Source organism: Oratosquilla oratoria, chromosome 7 (genome assembly GCF_046742065.1).
Source record: "Oratosquilla oratoria isolate Oo_2021 chromosome 7, ASM4674206v1, whole genome shotgun sequence".
Taxonomy (NCBI): Eukaryota; Metazoa; Arthropoda; class Malacostraca; order Stomatopoda; family Squillidae; genus Oratosquilla; species Oratosquilla oratoria.
In genome coordinates, this window is record NC_134783.1 from 82,906,762 (window position 1) to 82,920,876 (window position 14,115).

The 14,115-nt window shown below is 38.4% G+C and overlaps 1 protein-coding gene across 3 annotated transcripts in view; it reads left to right on the plus strand.

Annotated features, from left to right (window-relative positions):
• Positions 1 to 14,115, plus strand: part of LOC143027239 (uncharacterized) — a 75,564-nt gene that overhangs the window by 17,812 nt on the left and 43,637 nt on the right. For all 3 annotated transcript variants that reach the window (XM_076188483.1, XM_076188484.1, XM_076188485.1), the window contains exon 4: positions 4,134 to 4,215. In XM_076188483.1, the coding sequence (XP_076044598.1) occupies positions 4,134 to 4,215 (82 nt within the window). The remainder of the gene's footprint in view (positions 1 to 4,133; positions 4,216 to 14,115) is intronic.

Genomic DNA, 14,115 nt, shown 5'->3' on the forward strand with positions numbered 1-14,115 from the left:
AGAAGAGATCTGAAGAACAGTTTTCCACATAGAGTGGTGGACACTTGGAACAAACTGGATGAAAAAATAGTGTGTGCAAAAACCATACATGAATTTAAGAGCAAACTAGACACTGCAAGATACAAAGGCAGGACACCATAAGCATAGCTCCCCTTCCCGTAAAATACAACTAGCTAAATACAGTACAGAAATAGAAGTACATCTTAGTGTACTGACACATGGTATCTGTGTTACAAGTTGAATTAAATTAATCTAGTCCTGTAACATCAATGAGGAAAGTAAAATAATAAGAAAAGAAACATAACCAAAAATACAAACTGGTAATTTACACATAAACTGCCCTAACAGCGTCCATATGTGACCTGAGGGCAGGGCACCAAAAACTCCCACTATGATCTGACAGATGTTGACTTTCTGGGTGTGATACTATACACAGATGACAGATGGGGGGTGGGTAAGCTATGTGCTAGTAGACAACTAACGACCAACATGAGAAAGAAAAGGGAAAAAAAAAAGTGGACATTGGCTATGTGACACCTCTCTTAAACAAACATTAAATAACTTCACCAGCCAGTCCACCATCACTGTACCTCCTTTTTTCAGACATTCTGCATGACATCCATCAACCCAGGTGCCTTACCTGCTAGCATCTTAACAACTGCCTTCACTTCATCTTTCCTTACTTCTCCATTTTCCTCACTCATCTTGGTCATCTTCTTAGAACTTCCCTCTGCAACTACCTTTCCCTCCATATCCTCCTTCACATTTAGCAATTCCCTAAAATAATCTGCCCATCTTCCTCTTACTGCCTTCTCTTCCATTATCATCTCTCCATCTACACTTTTTACCTTTTCTATGTGATTCACCTCCTCTTCGTCTCTTAGTTTCTTTTCAAAACATTTTATTACTTTCAAAACTTTGTGTCATACTCTTCCCCCATTTCACATCTACTCTCCTCTTTGTCTCCTTTATCTTATGCTTTACTTCTCTTTGTACCTCTCATATGATTCCCTCATCCTATTTGGTAACCACTCTGTGAAAGCTTGTCTCTTCTCTTCTACAACCTTCTTTGCTTCCTCATCCCACCACTCACTACCCTTCCTTCCATTTCCTCCCATCCTCCTTGTTCCACACACCATTTTTGCACACCTTGTGACTCCCTCCTTGAACCATCCCTATTCCTCCTCCACTCCCAGTTCTGCTCTATCCTTCACTCCCTCCCACTCCACAGCTTCTTCTTGTACTCTTTCTCCTTTTCTTTCTCATTTAAGCAGTTTACTCTAAGCACCTCCCTACCTTCTGTCCTTTTCCTCTTTCTCCATTTATCCTCCACTCTCAACTTACCTTCCACCATAAAATGATCTGATATTCCCCCACTCTCTCCCCTTAGAACATGTACATCCTTAACTTTCCTACTATACTCCAAGTGACCACTATATAGTCCATTAACACTCTACCACCTTTCCATCCACCACCCTCTCCCATGTATACTTATGCTTGACTTTCTTCCTAAACACTGTATTTGCTATCAACTCTCTAGACACATCACCTTCAACTCTCAACTACATTTTTTTCCTGGAACGCCACACTTCCCAATCACTCCATCTATTGGTTCATTTCCTACCCTAGCATTAAGGTCTCCCAATATCACTACATTGACATTTCTCCCTAATCCCTCTATGCACTCGTTTAAATCCATCCAAAAAGACTCCCTTTCCTCTACACTCTTCTCACTACCAGGCCCATATGCACTTACAAAAACTCACATCTCCCTTCCCAGTTTCACCATCATCCACATTAACCTTGAAGAATCCTCCTTCCACTCCAATATACACTTTCCTATCTCTTCACTTACTAGTAGAGCCACCCCTTCTCTACCTCATCCTCTCTTCACTCCTGAGAACCTCCTAACTACACTCCCAAACTCACACTCACCCCTCCCTCTGAACTTAAATTCACTCAATGCCAACACATCCATCTTTCTTCTCAGAGACATATTGCCTATCTCTTCCCTTTTACTCTCATCTGTACCACATCCACACACATTAAAAGACCCAAACTTAAGGGTACTGGTTGGAAAACTCATAGACCCTCTTATGCCTTTATTTATTTTTTATTTATTTATTTATTTATTTATGTATTTATTTATTTATTTATTTTATTTTTTTAAGGAATGTCCCCTTTGGGGCTAGAGGGAGAAGGATGCCTAGTTCAATCCCTGTCCTGTTTTCTGTCGCCTCTTACGACTCAAGTGGGAAGACTTGGTGGCAGTATTCTTTTCCCCCACCACAAGGTTAGGCGAAAAAAGGAAATTGATATTCAGAGAAATGGTACAGGGCAGTAACAAGGGGTGGGGGGACAGCATAATGAAGGGACAGTCGCAGTATAATAAAGTATCATTTCTCCATGAACAGAGATTTCCTCTATCACAGACAAAATGACATGTAGCCATATAGACCCTAAAGCATCAGCTGTATGCTACTTAGCCACAATAACAAGCAGCCAATACCCCAGATGGGGTGTATATATATATATATATATATATATATATATATATATATATATATATATATATATATATATATATATATATATATATATATATATATATTCATATACCATAGGTGCCATAAGTTTGGATGCGATAATGCTGACATCAATACTTATGCCACAAATTGGAAGTCCCTTGACCTCAATATCCTGAGCGAACCAGATATTTTTTCATATGCCTGGCAGCGAGACCAAGGTTGGCTGCCACCAGGGCATGCAGTGTTTCCAGGCTTGGTGCTGTTTGAGATTTGATGGGGAGGATAACATTTCTGGAGCTCTGCACTTTACCTTTGATTTTATGCAAATTCTCAGTGGTTTGGCATCTATGTTACCAGTTATGGGTTGTGGATGTGAAATTGAATGTGACAAGGTTGCTGCTCTAGTGGCCCTGTTTAAGCCAGGGCATTCTGTGAAGGAAATCTCAGAAAATACAGGAGTTACAGTGTGTTCAGTGCAACTTTGGTTATGTTTCAAGGATGGTGGGGGGAGCAGTGTTGCACTGTGCAAAGAGACACACCACCTAATAACCTAGGGTTTTCCTGCAAAATTTGTTTAGCAAATATATGAGGAGACTATTCTATCTCACACTTAATAACATTTAAAGTGCATGGTGTGAGTTTTCTGGATCTGCCACAGCACTGACATGGGATAGGCAGTGATGCCCCCCCCCCCTACCATCCTTGAAATGTAACAACCAGTGTTGCACTGAACACACTGTAACTCCTGTATTTTCAGATATTTCCTTCACAGAATGCCCTGCCATAGGGCCACTATAGAAGCAATCTTATCACATTCAATTTCACGTCCAGTACCCATAGCTGGCAACATAGATGCCACAATATACACAACATAGATGCCACAATATACACAATCATGCACGCAAACAACACAACATACACTCTATAAAGGATTTGTGGGAAAACCCAGTTTCGGCTGTGGCCTTCCTTGGGGAGACGGGACTGCTCGGACAGACAGTCTAGGGAACGACAACAACAACAACAACAACATAGATGCCAAACCACTGAGAATTTACATAAAATCGAAGGCAAAGCACGGAGCTCCAGAAATGTAATAATCCCCCTGTCAAATCTCAAACAGCACCAAGCCTGGAAACACTGTATGCCCTGGTGGCAGCCAACCTTGGTTTTGCTTTCAAGCATATGAAAAATTATCTGGCTTGCTCAGGATATTGAGGGTGAGGGACTTCAAATTTGTGGCATAAGTATTGATGTCAGCATTATTGGGTCCAGACTTATGCCAACTATTGTATATACATATATATATTTTTTAAGTTGTAGCTAATACAATGATGTGATTTCATTTTTTGGAGAGTAACATTGAAATCATCAGGAATATAGCACTAATAGAGTGTAGAGGTAAATGAGTCTTTTTGAGTTTCTTATATTTCATGTTTTCTTAGATTTATAAGGACCCAAATCACCCAAATGGTTGGGAGTGGTTATATTTCTTTTGATTTGGCTACCTTCCTTATAAGGGGGGAAAAGCCCTTGGTATATAGATATATTTATTAGGTAAGGAGTAAACAAATTTAAGAAAATTTTCTTGCTTTTTGTTTTTTCAAGCCAGAAAGCATTGGAGCATTGTCCCAACTGACCTACCTCTATCTCCATGGCAACAAACTTCAGGCTCTACCAGAAGCCATAGGTAAGATATTAAAGCATATGCAGGAAGGAATGTAAAACGGAGTACTCATGGTTGGATTTTTAGAAGACTAGTCACTGCACAGGGAGGTGAGATGCTTGGACTTCCGGTCTCCTGAACCAAGACCAAGTTCCAGGAATTTGGGGGTCTTACTGGATGACACAGTTCAGTCTGTCCATGCATGTGGAAAACACTACATACCTTTGTATTGTAATGCATAATGTCAGAACTTTACACCTCAGTTGGAGTTGACTAAATGTTAATTGCAATAGGTACATATACAGTCGTACCTCGGTACTCGACCATAATCCGTTCTGAGGTGGTGGTCGAGCACCGATTTGTTCGAACACCGAAACCAATTTTCCCCTTATCACTGTCTTTCTTTGGACCCATTATTAAGGGCTAGAGCAACACGTATTAGTTTAATTCTGGGAAGAAATACTCGAACAATCTGCGTACGTCTTACTCCGCTGGCGGTCTGAGTCGAACTGATGCTAACCCGCTGTTCGAGCTAGTCGATTACCGAAAATCTTTTCGAGGTCCGATTCTTTTTCTAATAAAAGTTTTTGTTCGAGCACCTATTTGTTCGATTATTGAGGCGGTCGAGTACCGAGGTACGACTGTATACAATTCAACTTACTGCGGCAGCTTCACTGGCCTACAAGGGTTCTGCATAAATTACTTAATTTTTGTGTGGGTACTTCCTTCTATATAGCGTTGTGCATATGTTAAATGTCGGAGAGCAAGGGCCAATTCAAACATGTCTAAATTACAATCTAATAATTAACAATCAGTCACTCACACCAATAATTAGTAGTAATAAAACAATTATATATATATTCACACATACACATAACTAACCAAGCAATCTAGCAATGAGTTTAGATTTCGATGTCACTCGACTGCTTAAGACAGAGAAATATCACCGGCAGGGCGACAGCAACTGGCACTTCACAATGTCCACAGTATTCACAATGTTCACAACTATCACAACTTTTACAGAATACAGTCACAACTCTGGTAGATACACCTGTTGTGAAAATCAATGCTTCATAAGCTTTTTCCAGCCGTGTGTATCCATCATATCCGAATTAGCACTGACGACACCTATCACTGGATGGGGGGGGGAGGTAGAGGGTGGAGATTCACTCACAAAGCCAAATGATGAAGCAAAGTGACTGGTCCAGCCTGCAGCTCCTCACCCGCCGTACTTCTACTGGTCCAAGCTCACCCAGACGATTTGATGCAGAACGAAGTCGTGATGGTGATACAGTGATACGCCGGCTAGGCCGTATTTTAGCTCCAGCAGTCCTGACTTCTGCCAGCTCTGTCTGTCGACTGTTCCTTTATGGTCCTTCTCTCTTCCTCCACCCTTCGCGCTCTGGAGTTTCAAAGTTTCAGAGTTTCTAAGTCTTGGAATTTGAAGCTTCAGAGTTTTGAACTTCAATTACGCAAATCTGTAATACTCTTCCAAACCACTCTGTTCCCTCCAACTGTAATTAATTTATTAATTAATCAGCTGTTGATATATATACAATTCTGCCTAAAATTTTGTGAGTCACTAGTGATCTGTGACACATAAGAGTGGTTGGTCATGCCAGGAAATACTATGAAGGATTGGCATTGCCCATTATATTATTGACTCTCTCAACCAGAGCATATGGCATTGTCGTTATTTATGCAGGATGACTAAAATTCAAATCTGCAAGTCACTTGTGTTCCCTGTCTTGCTGTATAACTGTGAGACATGGACATTGAATAAGGACTTGAAGAGGATTCTTGATGTCTTTGGTACTAAATGCCTTCGGAGAATCATGTGGTATCACTGGAATGGCTTTGTATCAAACCAGAGGCTATGCTGTGAGACTCAGCTTAGGCCAGTTACCAGCATATTTCATGAATGTCAACTCTGGCTGTATGGGCATGTGGCACATCTCCATTATGTTGATCCTACTCATAGGGTTATCTCCACAAGAGGTATCTCTCGATGGAGGAACTGAAGGGGGCACCCACAGAATTTATGACCTGGGCAAGTTGATTGAACCTGTCAAGAGCTGTTTGGAGTGGGAAGGGTGGCTGCATGGGAGCTTGCTTTGAGAGACCATGGGGACTGCCACTGTGGTGTGAGTGAAGCAACAAGCTCCCAGGTGTATACCTCTTAATTGGTAATAATGTATTTTGAAGGAGTTGTGCTTCATATTTAATCTCAGGATATTTATTCTCTGTAACTTTATAAAATTAAAAATGTTATGATGAAATGGAAATAAAAATCTCATGCCAAAAGCTCAGACAGGATATGAGCCTTACACTTAAAATATCTACACTCAGTTGCAATACCAGACCTAATATATATCTTCAACCTCTCCTGGGTGCACAACAATGATCTGGAAGAGAGCATATCCTAAAGGCAAACAAACTATTCATTACTAAGATGGTTATGAATAAAAATGCAGAAGTAATTATCAAACTGTATCTGGCATTAGTTAAACCCATCCTTGACTATGCTGTACAGTTTTGGTCTCTGTCCTATAGAATGGATATCATTTCACTAGAATCAGTACAGAGGAGAATGACCAATATGATACATAGGCTCAGAAATTTACCTTACACTCTCTGGAAAGATGCAGAATGGAGGGTGATCTGATAGAGATGTTCAAGTGGATCAAAGGCTTTAACAAGGGTGGTGCAAACTAGGTCATCATATTAAGACAACAGGGCAGGACTCACAGTAATGGATTTAAATTGGACAAATTTAGATTTAAGAAGGAAATAGGCAAGAACTGGTGTACCAATAGAGTGGTCAATGAATAGAATAGACTTAATATACATGTAGTGAGCAATGAAACTGTTTGAAAAAAAAAAAATGGTTTGACAACTTTATGGATGGGAACGATAGGTGGTAATGGACATGGAACTGCTGTAGTGTAGGCCTTATGGTCTCTTGCAGTCTTTCATTCTTACGTTATTATGTAACCACCAGTAGACCCAGCATCCAGTAACTCCATCAACTTCCTTTTCATCATAACCTACATACATACATACCAAGGGCTTCCCCCCCCTTACAAGGGAAGTAGCCAGAGTCAAAGGCATAAATCCACACTAAGCGGATCCAGTACATAATGTCTCCACCCAAGATGTCTCCATGGTTTGTGGTTCATAATGTCTCCACCCAAGATGTCTCCATGGTTTGTGGTTCATAATGTCTCCTGCATAAAATGTCTTCTGCATAAAATGTCTCCATCCATAATGTCTCCTGTCAATAATATTTCATTTTGGTTTTGATGATCACAGTAAGTATATTCATAATGATTAGACCTTATCAAACAAACTATACTTACCATCAAAGGGTATAAAGAAAAAAATGATGTCGCCTCTCCTCTGTTCAACCCTAATCCCTTTCCTCCAATATCACACCTCTCCAAATTCTTAAAACCCAACTCTCTTTATCTGGCCAACTACCCTCAAAATTACATCTCTTCATCAAATCAATCAGTTAATATCAAAGTGTAAATATGGAAACATCACATCAGTGAAAGGAAAACCAAAGTTATGTAATAACAGTTATTGTTGTATGAAACAATATGAGAGATCTGGCAAATCAGATGGATTTGTAGTAGGAGATCAAACTGTATAGGCACTCTTATGACAAATTTAGAGATGGCCATCCCAGAAGAGAAAGTGGAACATGGAAACATCACATCAGTGAAAGGAAAACCAAAGTTATGTACGGTAATAATAGTTATTGTTGTATGAAACAATTTGAGAGATCTGGCAAAATTAGATGGATTTGTAGTTGAAGATCAAACTGTATAGGCACTCTTATGACAAATTTAGAGATGGCCATCCCAGAATGGAAAGTGGAACACAACCACAGACGAGATACAACAGAAATTGAAATAATTAAGACAATAGAAGATGAAGCAGACAGCAGAGAATGCATTAGACGCTCCCAGTCAGATATTCGCCAAGGTCATGTCAAACATCCAAAATGATGATGTAAAAGCTAGAATGCCATCAATGGCAGTTTGTACCAAGGCAATAAGTAGAGTAAAAAGGAAGAATATGCTGAAGGAACCAGCATCCTTAGATGAGATCAACCTGGTGGGTGTATGGACTGAAACAAAAGATGGCAATCACTTTCTAACATACAATAACAAAGAGCATATCCACAGTGAAGGATGAATGATCATCTTCGCCAGTGACGAAGGCCTAAAAATGCTATCAAAGTCCAACAAATGGTTTATGGATGGGAAATATCAAATGGCACCAAGACTTTTTGAACAACCATACATGATAAGAGTACCATTCGGTGATAGTGCAATATCAGTTGCTTATGCATTCCTAACCACTAAAAACCAACAGACATACAACTGAAATGTGATGATATAAATAAAATAAAATTTCATTATTCTGAATTATTCATAAATTTTTTTGTGTGTTGATCATTTGCATTCTAGGGTATGGCAGGGAAATGGAAGTAAGGATTGGTGATAATTGACATAAAAATCCAGGACATAATCCCATCAACCAAAATCCTTCATATCTTTATTTTGATATTCAGTGGAGGATCTATGGGGGTGACGGACACAACACCCCCTCCTCATTTTCTAAGTGCCCTTCAAAAAGTTGGTCAAAAAATAATTTTGAGTGAGGTTTTTTGCAAGAAAATGTATGAAAAAAAAATTTACATACAAAAACTGGACTAGTGCAGGCTAGTGCAGTATTGGTGTGCAGTATATATGACAATATATTGTGAAAATGAATTAAAGGACACTACTTTTTGTATCCAAGAGTTGACACCTCGACGTGGTGGATAGGCTTGAGAATCTTGATGATTACAAAAGCTGTGTTGATAGAGAGGAAATTTCTGCACAGTCACCCATATCAAACAGGTTTTGTAAAAAAGATCAAAGAACAGCTCACACATGGCAAGTCTATATAAACTATAGAAATGAGTATGTTAAAGTGAGAAGAAAAGAAAAAAGGAACCATGAAAAGGATATTATAGATAAATGCAAAGAGCAACCCAAACTATTCTATTGATACGTGAATGGTAAACTTAAAAACAAGCATGAAATAGTGAAACTATGCCTAGGAAATATAGAATACACAGAAGATTTAGAAATGGCCGAAATCATGAAAAATTACTTTAATGCTGTCTTCACTAGAGAGAAAGCACAATATTGGAACGAAGGTAATGAAAGGCAATCTCCTCCCATGAGCGACATAACAATAGCACAAAAAGAAATATTAGAACACCTATCAAACCTTGACATCAGGAAATCACATGGCCCAGATGAAATTGCAGATTAGATTCTAAAAGAATGCAAAGAAGAACTAATGGACAAAATACATAACATAATAAATTGCTCACTCAAAGAAGGAAAAATACCAAAAGACTGGAAAAATGCTAACATTGTACCAATATATAAAGGAGGAAACAAGGAAGATCCAACTAACTATTGGGTAAAACACCTGGAAGACAACAATATAATAAACCCAAGACAATTTGGGTTCAGACAAGGAAAATCATGTACCACAAACTTAATATGTTTCTACTCAAGATTAATAGACATAGTGCAAGAAAGGAATGGATGGGCTGACTGTACCTTCCTGGACTTACAAAAAGCTTTTGACAAAGTACCACACAAAAAAATTATTAAAGAAACTCAAACATATAGAAGGGATACAAGGGAACCTACTAGAATGGATGGAGGACTTCCTGATTGGTAGAAAGATGAGAGTAATGCTCAGAGAAAAATATTTAGATTGGAAAGAGGTGATCAGTGGAGTACTGCAAGGATCTGTACTAGCTCCAATAATGTTTGCTATTTATGTGAATGACATGGATGAGGATGTGAAATGTTACATGAGCTTCTTTGTTAACAATGCCAAACTGTTAATGAAAGTAAAAACTGAAGAGGATTGCGAATCACTGCAGGAAGACCTGAATAAAGTATGGAACTGGAGTCGGAAATGGGAGGTGGACTTCAATATTGAGAAGTGCATAATGGAGATTGGAAAAAGCAAAAACAGAATATCAGGACAATATAAAATTGGAACCAAGGAGGTAAAGAAGGAGAGATCCAAAAAAGATTTGGGTGTAATTATCTCAGACGACTTGTCCTATGACAAACAGATAAATAAAATTGTTGGAGAATCCTACAACTTGCTAAGATCAATAAAAGTGGCATTTACATATTTGGACGAAGAAATTATTAAAAAAATATTGGTCACACTGATAAGGCCTAGACTACCGTATATACTTGTCTATAGGTCGATCTCGTGTAAAGGTCGACCCCCCATTTTTGGCCAAAAAATCTGGAATTTTCCATATACCTCATGAACAAGTCGAGTGGCTTGTTTTTGTTTTGGTGCTGTGAGCATTCCACTGTCTTAATGCTTTGAAGTGGCATGGCTTGCCTGGTATAGCAATTGATTATTATGTTGTTTTCACTTCATTAATTCTGATGTATTTTGATTTGTTTTTTTCAAGTTCACTGATTTTAATATTTAATAAGTTTCACTGAAGTTGCCATTTCAGAGGAGTGAAAAACTTGAACAGATTACCAAGTAATGTACGGTATATGGAATAAACTGGCTAGGCGTGTTTCGTTAGAAACGATTTTAACCAACAGTGTCTCAGAGTAGTCTTGTAATCTCAACTGTGCGGATGATCCGGCTAATGATAATGTGGAGGAGGAAGATGATGTTGATGTTCCTATGGCTGATGAAGTTGATCCGTATGATGATACTCTACACAGAAGTGAGTGAGAGGAGCTGTTTGGTGGTGAAGATGACGACAGCAAGGAAAACGATTTTGGTGGATTTTAGTTAAAATATTTAGGATTATACCATGTGTCACTGTAACAGTAACAAGTTGGCAATACCGAACAGTTTGTTTTTGTGATGGTGAGATCTATGCATTGTTTTGGTAATGGTAACAGTAATGTATACCATATAGAAAGCTAAATTTGGGTAAATTTTTAGTTTCGACCATGGGCGCAATATAGCAATAAAAATTAATTATTAATTTTGTAAATTATAATGTATCAACATAATATGCAATTTTGTGAGCGGAAATAAAAAACAAAAAAGGTGCTAAAACAGATTTCGTAAGTAACAAAGTCGTGTCGGACAAATGGTGCGCCATGTTTGTTATGATAGATGCCGACATTAAAGAAATGAAAGGATGATAAATTCGTCTAACCTAAACTAACCTAACCTATGTTTAATAAATCATTACCTGCAAATTAAATGTCATCCGGCTCGTCGTCGTGAGAGATGTTGGCGGGCTTTTCAACTACTCTCTCAGCTTGCGGGGTATACAAAGTTCTTGCAGCTTGAAGGAATGCATGTATCTCCGCTCTATAACATTCCTTCAAGAAAATGTACCTGGCGAGGTACTGTCGGAAGTACTGTACCGAGGCCGTCAATTGACAGACGACAAGATGGCGTCCCAATCCTATGCTACTGACTTCATTCATTAGTATGTTTGCTTGTAGCAAAGTATTTTTTATTTTCACTTCCGCCCACAAAATTGCATATTACGTTGATACATTTTAATTTACAAAATTAATAAATAATTTTCTATTGCTATATTGCACCCATGGTTGAAACTGAAAAAATACCTAAAATTGAGAATATCAGAGCATTTTATTATTTTTTAAACAACTATGGGTACAATAATAGTATACATAATATAATAAGCTCGCCTGTGCTAAGAATTTTAACAAACGGGTAAAACCACAGTATGGGGTTACCGTATCAAGAAGGAATTTCACATGTTTTGGTACATACCGTGTATTTTATGTCCCCATTGTTTACTGGTAGTAACTAGTAGGTAAATATTTTGATTTCTGAACCTAAAGAAAAGGTAAGAGTTCTTCCTAGCCTTTCTTGTCATGTCTGGATTTCAAACTAACAAGATTATTACTTGAGTATAGGTCGACCCCTAGGTTTTGGCCTAAAAAAAATTCCTTAAGATTTCGACCTATAGACGAGTATATACGGTAGAATATGCGGCGACATTGTGGTCACCCATTACCAAAAATAATATAAAGAAAATAGAAAGAATCCAGAGAGCAGACACAAAAATGGCACCTGCACTTGCAAACTTGTCATATGAGGAGAGATTGGCTAAACTAGATTTACTGACTGGAGCAAAGAAGAGAGAGAGGTGACCTACTGACCATCTACAGAATCATGAAAGGCACAGAAATACTTGATAGGGAGGACTTGTTAAACTGGGACAGGAGAAGCACAAGAGGACATGGAAAGAAAATCAAAAACAGCTACAGAAGAGATCTGAAGAAAAATAGTTTTCCATATAGAGTGGTAGACACTTGGAACAAACTGGACAAGGAAATAGTGTGTGCAAAAACCATTGATGAGTTTAAAAGCAAACTAGACACTGTGAGATACAAAGGCAGGACACCACGATCATACCTCCCCTTCCCGCAAAATACAACTAGGTAAATACATGCACAGTTGCAGGACCCACTGCCAACTGACATGCCCCTGATGGCGAACAGAGAAATTTCCCATAGATATATGGGGTATCAACATAATGACGGTGTGGACCATTGGGCACCCTATAGATATAGAGGACTTCACCGAATATAATGAATAAGGTGACACCAAAGAAATATCTCACCAGAAACTAGTTGGCAAGGAGGTGAGATTACTGCCAAAAGCCCTTCATAGCAACCATGAAAAGTAAAAACAAAACAAAACCAGGTATTCCTATTGGATCGTCTCCTAAAGGTCCAACCACGTTGCCTCATGTACTTACAGGCAGTGTGCCACCGAATGTGAGTAAGCACTGTCCAAGCAGATCCAAGCCTTGGACATTAAACAGTATGAAGGAAATGATCCATACTTACAACATAAGAACTCTCTCAGAAAACCACAGGCTGAAGAGTTTAATGGAAGAACTAGACAATATCAAGTGGGACATCATAGGACTGAGCGAAGTCCAAAGAGCTGAAGAAAAGCTGATACAATTACAAGATGGTCACCACCTGTTCTACTATAGAGGTAAGGACAAAGAAAGATCTAGTGGAGTAGGATTCTTGATCAACCAAGAAGTTGCTCATAATGTAGTCAAGTTCAGTAGTTTAACAGACAGGGTAGCTTTGATTGTGATTAGGCTGTGTAAAAGGTACACTCTAAAAATAATTCAGGTTTATGCACCAACTTCACAGAGTTCAGAAAATGAAATTGAATCCTTCTATGATGATTTAAGTCAGGTAATGGATCAAGAAAAAAGTAAGTACACAGTAATAGGTGACTTCAATGCTAAAGTTGGGAAGAAGATGGGAAATGAGTCTTGCATTGGAAAGTTTGGAGTAGGTGAAAGAAATGACAGAGGCAAGATGTTAGTCAATTTTGCAGAGAACTACATGAGGATAATGGACACTTTCTTCCAAAAGTATGTAGGTCATAAATGGACCTGGAGAAGTCCGAATGGAACAACAAAGAATAAAGTAGACTTCATATTAGGAGATGAGAGAAAGAGCGTTAGCAATGTTATGGTCATAAATAAAGTCAACATCGGTAGAGCTGAGAGAAATAAACTAGTTTTAAAAAGATAAAATAAGCCTTGCAAAGGTTAAAGATAAGAAGGAATTCCAGTTAGAAATTAAAGATAGATTTGAAGCTCTAAGAACTAATGAGGACACCGTCAAAGATGTGAATTTGAATTTAGTGAATATCATTAGGGAATCAGCAGAGAAAGTAGGAAGTACAAAAGTATTAGAGAAAACAAATATTCCAAAGCTACAAATGGCCTAATTAAAAGGAGGACAATGCAGATTAAAAGCAGGAAAGACGAAATAGAGTAGAACTAAACAAGCTTATCAACAAAAGACAGAAAATGGATTGTGGTACTCCCTAAGGTAG